The sequence below is a fragment of the Accipiter gentilis genome, chromosome Z, assembly GCF_929443795.1.
Source record: "Accipiter gentilis chromosome Z, bAccGen1.1, whole genome shotgun sequence".
In the NCBI taxonomy this organism is placed as follows: domain Eukaryota; kingdom Metazoa; phylum Chordata; class Aves; order Accipitriformes; family Accipitridae; genus Astur; species Astur gentilis.
This window is the reverse complement of record NC_064919.1, coordinates 12,192,711-12,206,112: the sequence shown is the minus strand read 5'-3', so window position 1 is coordinate 12,206,112 and position 13,402 is coordinate 12,192,711. Positions and strand designations below refer to the sequence as shown.

Here is a 13,402-nt window from a genome sequence, read left to right as displayed (position 1 = left end):
GTGGCAAGCCAGTTCCCCACAAATTGATGAATTTGAAAACCCCAGCTGAAGACCTAAACCTTCCACAAGTGATTAGGATGCTTAGAAGCCTTTTGCAGCACCTCAGTTCCCATCTCTTGGAGGGAATAGGGCTTGGGAGGAAATGTTAGGCCCCTTCATTGTCCTTTAAAAATTGGTGGCTTCTTCAGGCTCCTTCTGCCAGATCAGGAGCCAGCTGAGACCAGTTGCTATGTGTTTCTCCATTGTTTTTCTTGTCTAGTAGCCATTTACACATAAGCACATGCTTCCACTAGTATGAGTGAAGAGTTTTTACTCCACAGAACTCCTGCCTATACAGCCCTAATATTAAATATACAAGGCAGTGATAAACGGTCTTACTTCCTGCATTTCTATTTATAGCTAGATCCGAGTCTTCATGGTCCCACCAATTGTACTAATTGTCTTACCAACTGGTCTTCCTAGCTGCTTCTATGTGTTGGCCCAAGTTGCCAAAAAAATGCATCAGATTCCTGCAGCACAGCAGCTGTTTTTCCCCCATCTTCTCTTCCATTGTGAAGCTAGATGCATCTGCATTATCTCCAGCTTAGATCCGAATCAGGAAAGCAACCAGTATCCTTTATTTAGCACTTTGCATGCTGGAAGTGCAGTTATGGTTCTACAGGTGCAGACCTGGCATTAGGATTTAGCCTGCTGCCTGTGGCGTGTAAATCTCAAGTGGAATTTGTTTGGTTTTCACCATGGTTCACTGGTTTCAAGACAGCAACTGGCTGATACTAATGGTGTGCTGGTTTAGATACCACCTTCCAATTCCTGTGATGCCTTCAGTGTGCATGTCAGTCCTGTAGCTGCTCTTGTAATTGTATTTTGTCTGAAGTGCATTATATTGGAGGACAAGCTTGCTTTTTATTTTTTATTTAGAAAAAAACTGTAGCTTAGGCTGTGCTGCTGAAAGGATCCAGGAGAGAATTATCCACCCAAACCCCAGTGGAATTGGGGGACTTAAGCTTTTTTTAGACCCCTGTGCAAGCACCAGCTGTAATCAGCTATTTGAGGCAGAGATCTTAGCATGAGCAGTGCTACATATTTTCCACTCAAAATGCAGTTTTCTGTACACAGGACACCTTCTTAAACAGATCTCTTGCCCCTGCATTTGGGAGATTATATATACAGTGGTTTATTAGGAAGAAGTAATATTTTGATGCATTTTAATACATTAAGATTTGCAAATCTAGAATAGCTGAGGGGAGGGGAGAGATTACCGGATTATTTTCTGAAAACATGAGCAAAATTGTCAACTACAGTCCATTTTCAGAGCTACCTGTTCAACTCCATTGTCTTCAAATTACCTTCTTTCTGGAGTTGCACAGCAACCTGACAATGAGCAAAAAGGCTTCGCTGCTGCAAATGAGGAAAGATTTCATAACCTACTTTGAGCCCCAGATCCCCAGCTGGGTTTTCAGGCCTCATAATCTTTTTACTCATCAGCTGGATAAGTTTTGACCTGTGTGGATGCCATATTGCTATTTCTGCAGCCTGTTTTTAAGAAGCAAACTTCATACAGGTTAAGGCCCTTCACAGGTGAAGACCGATATGGTCAACAAAGTTGTCTGTCACTTGTGCCATTTGAGAACTGTGGGGTTTTTTGGTGGTTTGGTTTGTGGGTTGGTTTTTTTTCCCTACTGGAAGACACTCCACTCTTCTTTAATTGGGATGGAGTAAATAAACATATGTTGTACTGCAGTCTGCCACACTTCAGTCAGATGTCTTCTTGAAAAATGCTCTTTTAGTGTTTGAGTACAAAAGTGCTCTCAATAAGAAGAAAGTAAAACCAAGAGGTCTTTTTTTTTTTTTGATGGTGTCTGAGTTTCATCCCTTGCTTACTTGTCTGATAATTAGGCTTTGGAAAAGAGTGTTGTGTGCTAATTGGAGTATGACATTTACTTTTACTGATCTGCAAATTCCAGATATATTCTGATCTTTATTGCACTTCAGCTCCATTTTATTCCCTTATGATAATCTTCAAGAAGTCTGGTTCTGCTGCATTAGAGATTGATTTCACTGTCTGTACAATGTTTGCTACTATTGTAGTGTGACTTTTTATTTTCGTTTTTTAAAATTTGTATTGGTACAGCCTTAAACTTACAGAATTAAAGACCATTTAAAAAATAATCAAGATAGTCATTGATGTCTGTGATAAGTGCATGCTTTATTGACAGTATTTTGTCTGTAATTAGGTGTAGCAACCAAGTCTCATGTGTTTAATAAACTGTTTTCTGGAAAGTTGACTGCTTTCTTTAATCAAGTGAAAACAATTTACTTGGCATTTCAAAGCACATCATTGTATAAAAAAAGCACAGCACTCTCTCTCCTGCTTTTCAAGTGTGAATATCAGCATAACTGGGAAGTTCCCATGGACCTGTGATGCATTTTGATTAGCAGAGTGCAAATAGGCTCACCAAGAAATTGTTGCTGTCATACTCTCTTTAACTTCTGGGGTTGTGTTTCAGGAAAACATTTAAACAGTTGCTTAAGTCCTTCCCTGCTCAGGAATGTACTTAAAAGCAAGCTTGATTTGAACCATGTGCTCATTTAATCTCACTTCAGTAGGACTGAAAGCCTACATCCCGAGAGCCTTTTTGGATTAAAGTCATTTTCCTGACCCTCATCTGGTTATATCAATTCCAAGGCACAGTTTGGCTTGAAATTACTTATTTTGCACTTAGAATTTCAGCAGTAAGGTCTGCTCTCTGATAGTTTCGTTTTAATGTTCATCTAGAATAAAATTAAATGTGCATCCAAGGATATGCATCTTTTAAGACAGCTGCTTGTCAGGTCTGAATTTTCTCTGTGTCAATAGATTTTAAAATTAAAGGACCAGAAAACTAAAGCTAATAAAGCCCCTATGTTGTGAAAGAGAAACATCCCAAATGGAAAAATCCCTTGAGAGCTCCAATGAAATTCCACCGAGCTGCTGTTCATGGGATGACAACTGTGTTTGAGAACATCAGAGTGTCTCAGGTTCTGCCAAAGGAACATGAGAAAAAGGAAGAAGGCAATCCCTCAGGGAACTGCCACCTAGGGAACAGCAATGTGTTTGTGTTGGTGTTAGGACATCAGTGCAGGACAGTAGAGCTAAGTGACACCATGGGTTAAGGATAGAGGAACAGGATTTTCACCAGGTGTTCTGGAACTGCATTTCCATCACCTGGTGAATTCTGCTAAATAAATCACCTTCTTGTTGCTTGGTGCTAGTGCTGGGACAGTGTGTTGTTGCTCAGCACAGCAGCACATAAAATCCATCGTGTCAAAGGTGCTGCTGTGGTCCCAGTGACAAGTGGAAATAAAAAACAGAGGCCTTTGGATGAAGGGACAGAGAAGTGAGGTGTGGACAGGTGATGGCCAGGGGCTAATGGGTGCTTTCACTGTCTCTTGCAAATGCACAGTAAACCTGTTGGATTAAACTCTATAGCCTGTATTAAGCTGTCTTCACAGAGGTTGAAGTTAATGTGCTTTCCTTTGGTCTAAAAGTGAGTATTGCAGGTGGTGGTTAATGGTTAATGTGGTTAATGCAGGTTCAGCTAAGCAGACTGGTAAAGTTCTGGTAACTGAGCTGCTTTCACTTTTCCCTCAGTACACTGATTTAACCCAGATTGCCACTTTAAGAACTTCCATGCTTCCACAGTGGGTGGGATGGCTGTGGGTCCTCTGCTGCTGCTGCTGCTGCTGCTGCTGCTGCTGCTGCTGCTCCTCCTCCTTCTCCTCTCATACCCAAGGATAACCAGCAGCAGCATGCACACGCTGTGTGCCATCTTGTGGGGTTCAGGCCTTCTGGGTAGCTAGGCAAACAGTGCTGAGGAATTTGGCTTAGGCAATCCAGAGTGCTTCCCTGGGATGAGCTCACAAACATGATGAAGTCTTCTAGTTGCAGCTGAACACATCTGGACATTGTGCTCGAGACATTGCTTAAGAATATCATGACTGCAACTATGTAGAAGTTGCTCAGGGACATTATGGCATGTTGCCTCTTCAGATCGGCTTTGGACATGGCAAAGTGGAGTCTGTAACTCGCTGGTGGTTTGCTTTGTAATATACACCAAAGACAAATGGAAATTGGCAGCTGTCCCTGGAAAGATGAGTAAGATTTCTTTTTAGAGTAGCCTTATGGCTTACTATGCTACAACCTTCACTGTTGATAGCATTGATTCTCAAAGAGAATAATTAGAAAGGAAAAAAAAAAAAGATGGCTATGTATAAGAAGATATAGCTATTTGTATATGAACACTTTGTTCTAAGGGCCAAATTCCTACAGGTACCCAGAAGAGAATGCATACACATGACTGGCAGCACAAGACGTGCTTATTGCTGCTTCTCTGAAAGCTGTGAGGAAATGACACCTGGAAGAGCTTGAAGACAAAATCCTGCATGTAGCATGATTATTCACATCAGAGCTCCTCGTGTACTTGCAAGTACATTTTTAGTTACTATTGTCTCCACGCAAAATGACAAACAGAACACAACTGCAGAAAAACCTGCTTCAAATGTATACCCAGGGAAAGGCAGGCACAAGCATTGAGTGTTGAGATAGGATGCTGCTAGCCATTGAGCCATTAACCTTGTAATACAAGGTGATGCCATTCATCTGCATTTGGAAGGAGATTTCTGTGAGTCTGGGCCTTGGTGAAGGAACCTCAGAAATGTTCTTGGAGGCTCAAGGTGGCCAGATGTTCTCATGTGTAGAGGGTTGCCTGAGGAAACTGTTGAGCAGACAAGCATTGCCCATCCTACAATGCCAGACAGCTAAGCTGTATCCTCTGCAGTGCCATCGGCTATGGGGGTCGCCTCTCCACATCATCTGTGCGCTTCAGGCTTCTGGGTCTGGAGCCCCTTCTGGAAGAGGGACTGCTTACACGGTTGTAAAATGTGGTCATCAAACTGCTCAGCAGACCAGAAATCAGTCAGGCCATGTTGGCACTGTATCAGACGCCTGGTTCCTGCAAGCCAGCAGGCAGCACAGGAGTGTCTCCCTGCTCACCTTGTGAGAGCCAGGTGGCCTCTAAACAGCATCTAAAATCCCTGCTCTTTCTGGACAACAGTGGTATCTGCCAGGAGCCTGTGATACATGTCAGCATCTTTGCAGACTGGGCTAGCACAAAAATGAGTAAAGGCCAGTTAAAGATGAGTAGAATCTGGGGATTTTAGGAACGTCCAGGTATGACAGAGATCTGATCTTTATTTAGGGTGGATGGGGGGGGATTAATATGTTTGCTTCCACAGAGGGAGGATGAATACAGTCCTCTGGCTTTTCTGACATAGTGTCACTAAGACAATGACTGCTAATTTGCATCATGAACAGCAACAGGCTCTGTGAGTAACTGCCTTTGCTTTAGGGGAAGAATGCAGAGATGTAAAGAGAAATCAGATCTGAGACCTCACCAGTTTTGATGGCATCTTAACTAGCTCATCTGGCAGCCCCCCTCTTCTTCCCTCACCAAACACACACACACAGTACAACTCCTAGCCTCATCATGGAGCAGAGCATTAGGTGTCTAGACATTCACCATGTGCATTTCAACTTAAAAGGTCTGGCATGGAGCACCTACAAACCATCAGATAATAGCATGGTTGTCTGCATAGATGTAGGGTGTGTGCATGTTTTGGCAAGCAATGACAAATATAACTGGTTTTTTCCTGTACGATGTATCATTTCAGTGACAGAAATTTGGCAAGGGGACTTGTGCCTGTGCAGATGGCCATTTTGTGTGATTCTGCAGGGTTTCTGCCACAAGTGTAGCATCAGATGAACCAGACAGAAAAATGACTTTTTCAAAGGAACCATCATTACTGAGGTGTTCAAGTGCTGTGTATTCACATACCTAGGCTGCATCCCCTGAAGTGTTGTTGAAAATAAGCCCTTGGGTAACCTCCAGGAAGAGGGAGGCAAAAGGCATATGAGGGGTGAGGGAGCAGGACTCTGAGATTTAGGTGCACAATCTCCTCCATGTTTGTTACTCATGCCATACCTACAGCCATACTGAGTCAGGACTTGCTTGCTTTTACAGGCAGCCTGTGAGTTACACACATAAAAATGCAGTCTCATGGGACTTGATCCAGAACCTGCAAGTGCTGATGTGATTATAACCCAGAGCACCAGTGTTTGCAAGGCCCTTCTGGATATGGAATGTGTGTTCCTGGCTGTTTAATGCTTTGCCAAATTCTGACTGACAGGTCCCAGTGAGAACTCCTGTCCATGCTTGGTAAGGGTGTAGGTTTTGTTAGCGTGTCCTGGCAGTGTCCCAACACCTCTATCAAGTACTCCATGAGGTGTTCAGACACCATTTAAAGCTCTTAGAGCATCATACAGTTGCTGACAAGCAATGTTGGGCAAAGAGCTTTGTGGTTTGGTATGCAGCCACTTAAGTCAGTGATGAAGGCAGCATGGGAATACGCTTACCTTTAAACAGAGCCCGTGCACTGCTGTGCTTTTGAACCAAGAACCCATCCTTTTCCAGGACTCTTCCACACTCTCCAAGAATGAAAGGAATAAGCTGTTTTCTCTCAGACAAAAGAAAGCAAATATTCATTATGCTGATAAAAAAAAAAGAGAAGCAAGGATGGTCTATTTCCTGCAGGAGTGGAAAATGAGGTAACTCTTGTTCCAGCCTTCTGATACAACACCCTTACAGATGGTAGCTGATACATGCTTGCCATAACAAAGTCATCATTTTATTTAATTTTTGTTATGCTAAGTCTCCTTTGCTGCAAGTATTAGAGCTGCACGCTGCTCACAGTAGCCATAACTTTCTGATCTGGCTATATTCTCAAGTCTTAGAGCAACTCATGCCAATTTTTGTAGTTTCTGAGTTTATGAGGACAAGGTGTCCACTGGGAAGAAAAGGAAAAAACATTACAGACTTTAATGGGAATCACTGTGCATAAGGTATGAAACATCCCTGAATGGCCATCTGCGTATCCTGTTCTGGTGCAGCACTTGACTCACTGTCCCACTTCAGGACTGAAGTAGAACTAATAACAAGCTGTTACTGTTAGCACTATCAAGTGTCAGAGCTCAGCTCAAACCAGATGCCCCAGTTTTGAAAATCTGGAATTTGGAGAAACCGGGAACTATGACTTAATTTCATAGCTCATGATAAACCCTGCTTTGGGAAGCCAGAAGCAATCTAAGTCTGTCTTCTGCTGTGGTTCGATAAATTGCCCAAGTGATACTGTCATTCAGGAAATGGCCACCATAATTTTCAAAGCAAGGCCTGTCAGAAGTTAATCCCTCTGGGATTAATTGCAGTGTGAGAACTTCAGTGGGGCTGGTGCTGTTGTATCTTCCAGGGCAACTGACGTTGTATAGTTAGGCTCTTGATTATAGTATGCTGTTTCCCAAAGTGCTCTTGGTGCTCTCAGAGGTAGTCCCCGGGTGAGCCAGCAGTGTGAGCCGGTGGCAGCTCATGAGATGGCAGTTGCAGAAGCAGAGAAGCAAGCAACTTGTGGGAAAATGTGATGTGGGGGGTGAATGTTACCAATCCATGGGCTGGGCAGACAAACATCCTGGGAGGTACAAAGCTTTATGGAGAACTGACTTAAGATTTGTTTATTGGTAGGGGGCAAACAGTGCCTGAACAGTCATTGCCAGAGGGTTGTAGCAAGGCCTGAGGGCACAAGAGGGCAAACCCTTGTCGAGGAGAGTGCTGGCAACTGAACAGCTTGTCATTTCCATCAGCATCCTGGCCTTTCCTTAGCAGTTGTCTGCCTAATAACTCACTGCACAAAACTCGTGAAACCACGGACCTGAAGATCTTCCACCAAGTTCATGCCACCTGAATTTGTCATAACACACCCCTTCGGCAGCACCATCCCTGGGCTAGCAGGAGAGCAAGGTGGCTGCCAGCCACCACAGGCAGTGGTCACCAGCACAGACAGAGGAGGATCATTTGCCATGAGCAAAGTTTGTAAACGCAGCTCAGTTTAGAAAAAAATGCTTGCAGCCTACCTTTCAGATGGAAAGAAGTCCTGGTTTTGTCCACTGACTAGTTGCAGTGTACAGAAGGAAGAGAGGGTTCCTTCAGTTTGTGAGACCTCTGCACCTGCATGGGCTTGCATGGCAATGTGCATTTTTCAGATGTGCCCTCTGCATAGCATGCTTTTTTCCACCAGTCTTTCTTGGAGTCTTCAGCAGGGGACCCTGGGCTTTCAGGGGTCTGCAGACCACAGACTGAGGACTCCTGTTATAGAAGTGTCCAGAGCTCAGAGGATCAGACAACATGCTTACATCCTTAGCCCGTGCATGGTGCAACTATTCAGCATGGCAGCTTGTTTTGCTTGCAGTGGGTTCTTCAGTTGGGTTTATGCCATTCCTTTATCTTTTATATACTATATTAACAGCAAAACCTGCAACAACAGAAACCTCTTTTTAAAATCACCTCTTTCTAGTGCGCAGAGTTCCACCTTTGGGGCTGCAGCAACAGCCAGTTGCGGCTGCAGAATTGAAGGTTAGAAGGAGAACTCCAACATCTCCCTCCTCTTATGTGTACTACCTCTTCCTTTTTCCTGCCATGCTGAGATGATCATCGTGGGGATCACTAGGTCAGTGCATGGATGTTCAGAGCAACCTTTCACAGCTAACGTGCATTGGGCTGCAAAATCCATTAGCTTCAGCCCTGTAAAAAGTAGACTTAAAGTATAGTGGATATAATAAAATTATAGTGGTATCATAAAAATGTATTACTCTTTCATAGAGGATATTAAGTGTCTGAACATCTATAAAAAGGTTCTCCATCAATCCTCTACTTTCAGTTTCTGCCTGTGGGCCTGAAGCTCTCCTTTTAAGAAATGCACACCACATGTCTTCACTTAACTCATGGTATTCATCAAGATGCACCTGCCTTTGGTCCACTGAAGCAACAGGGCCTGATCCTGTTGCATCTAGCAGGGAGTAGAAAGTGGGTATGAGTGGAAAATCCTACTTGGTTAGCATTGCCTGTCCAACTTGCACAGACACCATGGTGGTGTGATACACCAGCAGCAGAAAGTCAGGCTGTATAGGAATATGATGAGTTTTTGTCATCCTTCCACTGTTTCTGCAGCAAGGTAAAAGATGCTGTGTTACTCCCTCTCTATTACTGGCTCTGTGTGGCAGTAATTTTTAGCTTTGCAGCAGCCTTAGGGTGACTTCATGTTGGTGCCCTTCCTGCTGCATCTGAATTTTCAGCACACAAACTCGTGGAAAATGATCAGGGAAGTGCTGTGTGTCATCTTTCCTAAATTCCTCACATTTTGTGAAAAACACCAAGCTGCTTTTAGCCAGAAATGGTGGCGGCATGTTACTAGGACAAGCTATTTTTACCCCCTTTTATTTGTTTTTTAGTGTATTCAACTAAGCTCAACAAGTTTCCCATCTTTAATTTTGATGATGACCTCAGATACCTGTGTATCAGTGCCGTGAGCCCCAACACCACCGAGGCCACCCTCTATGCTCTCAGCGTGTGGAGATACTGGTGCATGACGAAAGGACTCAGAGGTTACATGGACATCACTAAGGTCAGAAAACTTAGCAAAACACTGTTTTTTTCAGTGGTGGGAGCCAGCCCTCCTGGTCAATGAAGTTATCATGAAGTTTGAAAGGAGATGGGATTTCAGCCTTCTTCACAACCTTGTGGTCTTGGGGACCTTCCAAGTTTCTCTTAATAAAGCTGTAACCTTTTCATGTTGCCTTTATGGTTGAGACAGTAGCTTGGAAACCCAGGGTGATACTAAAGATTTTCATGTACATGACAGTTGTATACAACCTTGGCTTCATGCTGCCATGTGACAAGATTGCCTGCTGTTACCCTAAGGACACACTGTTTGCATGATTTCCACCCCCAGAGCTAGCCAATGCAATTCAGAGCATTTGAGGACTTTTCTCCAAAAATGAACTCCCAGCAAAATAAGCGTGCACACCAAAAATAAAGGCTGTGGCTAAGGGCCAAAGTACAAAAAAGCCCGACTTACGTTTTTATAGCTAAGTTTCTCTGTTAGGTTGATCTAAGCCATTGGCAGGCTAAAGCAGCCTCACTGGCAGCCTGACTGCAATACTGACATCTCATGGCCAAAAGAAGAAGTTACTGCTGCTTCTCCTTTTTCTCCTTCTCCTCCTCATCCTCCTTTTCTTTCTCCTCCTCCTCCTCCTCCTCTACCTTCTTTGTCTGAAAAGTTTCCATATGTACCACGTTACTGCAAAAGTATAGAGTACTACACCCAAGTAGTAGGTCACACATTTGCACCTCAGTGTGACTGAAACCTTCATTCACTTCAAAAAAGCCAGGAATTTGGCTCCTTTCTCCTGAATATGGATTTCTACAGCTGGTGCAAAAGTGGTGCCAGCCAGTGAAATGCATCTGGTCTGCCTAAACATCCTTACAACATGGGGTTTCATTCCATCTCTTTTGCTTAGATAAACACGTAGCCTCTTCCCAAGACTCTAAGGGGCTGCCCAGAAACAACTTCTGGGGAAGCGTGGAGGCCATGGCAGGTTTCTTCAGACAGAGCGTGGAGAATCCTTAAATGTGTCTTCCCCATCTGTGATGCATTTCCTTCTGATACATACCTTGACACATCTTTCCACTTCCTCTTGTTCCAGATCCCAGCAGTGAAGCTCAATGAACTCCTGGAGGACTTTTACATCACCGTGAAGAAAACAGATGGGTCTGGCTTTCTAGCCACATCCCTCCACGCCATCCGATGGGGCCTGGACTGGATCCTCAAGAATGCAGGTGCTGGTTTCTCTGTCACCAGCAGCACCTTCAGCTCTTCCACCAGAGAGCTCAAGGAGAAGCTTAAGGTCCTGAGCAAGACTGGGATGTCTGGTGTCCACTCTTGCAACGTTGTCTACTTCTCCCTTTCTGATGAGGAAGAGATGTGGAGGACAGGATGCCTGGGAGATGACAGCCCCGTAGCCCTGCTGTCCATGGTGGTGAAATACAACAGTCAGTACCTGAGCATGCGAACCTTACAGGAGCATATGGACTTAATGTTTGGTGACATTGAATTGCTCAAAGACTCCCAGAACAGGCCATTTGTTGCCAGAACATATAGCGTGAAGCAAGAAAACAGGGTGAATGTAAAAAGAGCACGTTACGGCCAGATCTACCATGAGCATTCGAATGGGCACAAGCTCTGCCCGTACTGCCTCCTCTACAAGTACTTGTACATACACCGAACCCCGTCGCAGATGGAGGCCAAGTCTCCCTTCTACCTGACGGCCCAGAAGGAGGTCTGCGGCATGGGGAGCGTCTGGTACGAGGAGCGGAGGATGGGGCTCCGCTCCCTCAGAGGTGTCGTCCCCAAGCTGGCAAACAAAGTGAAGCTGGAGCACTGTGAAAATTTTACTTTTGTCTCCTTCACTCAGGCTTCCAGGAAGTTTGTCCCTCTTAGCCCCTGCCAGCAACTCTGTCCTCTGTCTGCTCTCACCAGCCAGTGTCCCAGGAAAGTGCTTCACCCAGTTGCTTTAGTGTGATGTGAAGAGGGTGAGCCGCTTTCAAATAAGAGCAAGAAGTGGAAAGACAGGACATTAAATTCTTCCTGAGGAGGATTGCACGTGGTGCGGTCCCATTTGGGGGATGAATACAGCCTTGTTCTGAAAACCAGGGGGGCAGTGGTCTCCTTCACCATTGCCCAGTCTCCCGAGCAAAGAGGTGGTGGAGAGCTTTTTCCTCATTGGAGGCAGCAATGTGCATGTGTATCATGGACTTTCCTCCTTAGCAAGCATAGCTAGGCAAAAGGAGACTTGAGTTTTGGGGACCAAAAACTCTTGAAGCAGAAGTGCCTATCCTTTCTTTCAGAGCTACTGTGCAAAAATTACTCTGTTCTGAACCACATTTTTTGATGGTCCACAGTCTTCTCCACTTGTCTGGTGTATTGGAAATATAGATATTTTTCAATACCTGGTCATTTACACTGAATCTGTAGGTACTGCTAGAAACTGCTATCGGCTTTACCAAATAAGAAACAAACAGATGAAATTAATTACAGTATCCCCAAAGGACAGCATTTTCATTCAGTCATTTATAAATGGTGAGCACTTTTGAGTTTAAAAATGAGCAGTTTGGGGCTGTCCAGGTTTTGAGACATCCTAAAGGGGGCTTTTATCAGAAGTAAAATGCTCAGTATCTTTTAAAAATGAAAGCACTCTAAGACGTCTCAAGTCTGGCATCCAAATGATGTAATTTTCAAAAAACAGTGGTCAGTTGTAAAAATAATTGCCTTAAACTTCTACCCCTACACCTTGGTCCACTTTCTGTTGAGAGGAAACCTTCATTTCAGCTCGAGCTGTGGCAAGCCTTTAAGTCACAGAAAAGAAAACCTGGAAGACCTGAAACAGAGTTGGGCACATGCAATTTGGTGAAGTGCAATCTGCTTCTATTCTAATGGAAAGAAATGGCAGTTCTTTTTCCACTGGGTTTCAGGGCTGTGAGAGGGTTGATGAGGTTTACCGAGCCTACTATGCAGTCATTGATTTTCTAGTACTGTATAACACCTTGAAATCACAGCTTCAGTCCAATAGATATGTGATTGCAAAGATAAAATGACATTTAGCTGTACTTTTTTTGAAAGACTGCTTCGCCCTCCCCCAAATTGCTTGAATTATTTTTTTTTAAATGTTAGTTTGATTTGTAGGATCTCTATGTTGTAAAATATAATATTGCTCCTGTCCTTTAAATGCTTTTGAACAGCACTATTTTAATTTTAAGAATGTAATTAGCTGGCTATTGAAACACCAAGTAGCATCAACTTTAGCAGGGGAAATATCTGTTAGGAAGAGCTGCTACCTACAACCCTCACAGGCTGTGGACATTATTTCCCACTGTCAGGGTGTTTTTTTAAGGTTCTGATGCTGTGAAGCCTTGGCAGCTTTTGCTGGAGGAGGCAGAGGATGCTCAAGATTTCCAGACAAGCTCATGTGATGGAAATAGGAGCTTCTTCCTGAACAGGGTTTCAGGTACGCATAGAGGAAAAATACTATTTGTCATAATTTTCTTTTGTTTCATGGGCGATCATAAAGGGCATTCCCTGTTAAAAAAAACCCATTCTGAGTCCTGCAGGGCAAATCACCAGCTAAGACTGAGGAAAAGCCGAAGCTGAGCTGGGATAGGGTTTGTCTTTGAAAGGAGCAGAAGTTGTTCTAACACAAACCATTTTGAAACCTGAGTGCACTCAGAAAATCAGACTCTTTGTTCGGTAACTAATCAAGGAACCTGTTCTTTAGAGGTGCTGACCTGCTGGAGCTCCTCCTGCAGTCACTGCCACAGAGCAGTTCCCAGGCTGGGAGCTTCTGGTGGCTGTTGGCAGTAAAAGCAGGCATGGTGAGGTCTCCTCAGGCACAAATAGGAGGTACAAAAGCCAGTGGCTGTTCCTC

At 44.0% G+C, this 13,402-nt stretch overlaps 1 protein-coding gene and 1 long non-coding RNA gene across 2 annotated transcripts in view; one reads left to right on the top strand and one right to left on the bottom strand.

Moving 5' to 3' along the window:
* The window catches only part of KIAA1958 (KIAA1958 ortholog), a 77,612-nt gene extending 65,894 nt beyond the window's left edge, over window positions 1-11,718 (top strand). The window contains exons 4-5 of the mRNA XM_049796139.1: window positions 9,373-9,546; window positions 10,628-11,718. Coding sequence (XP_049652096.1) covers window positions 9,373-9,546; window positions 10,628-11,503 — 1,050 coding nt within the window. The 3' untranslated portion in view covers window positions 11,504-11,718. The remainder of the gene's footprint in view (window positions 1-9,372; window positions 9,547-10,627) is intronic.
* Window positions 1,693-10,880, bottom strand: LOC126036423 (uncharacterized). Its single transcript, XR_007505147.1, has 4 exons — window positions 10,595-10,880; window positions 8,000-8,397; window positions 6,452-6,552; window positions 1,693-4,123 (listed from the first exon to the last, which is right to left on the bottom strand). It is a non-coding gene; the product is annotated as an uncharacterized LOC126036423 (long non-coding RNA).
* Window positions 11,719-13,402: the final 1,684 nt, after the last annotated feature.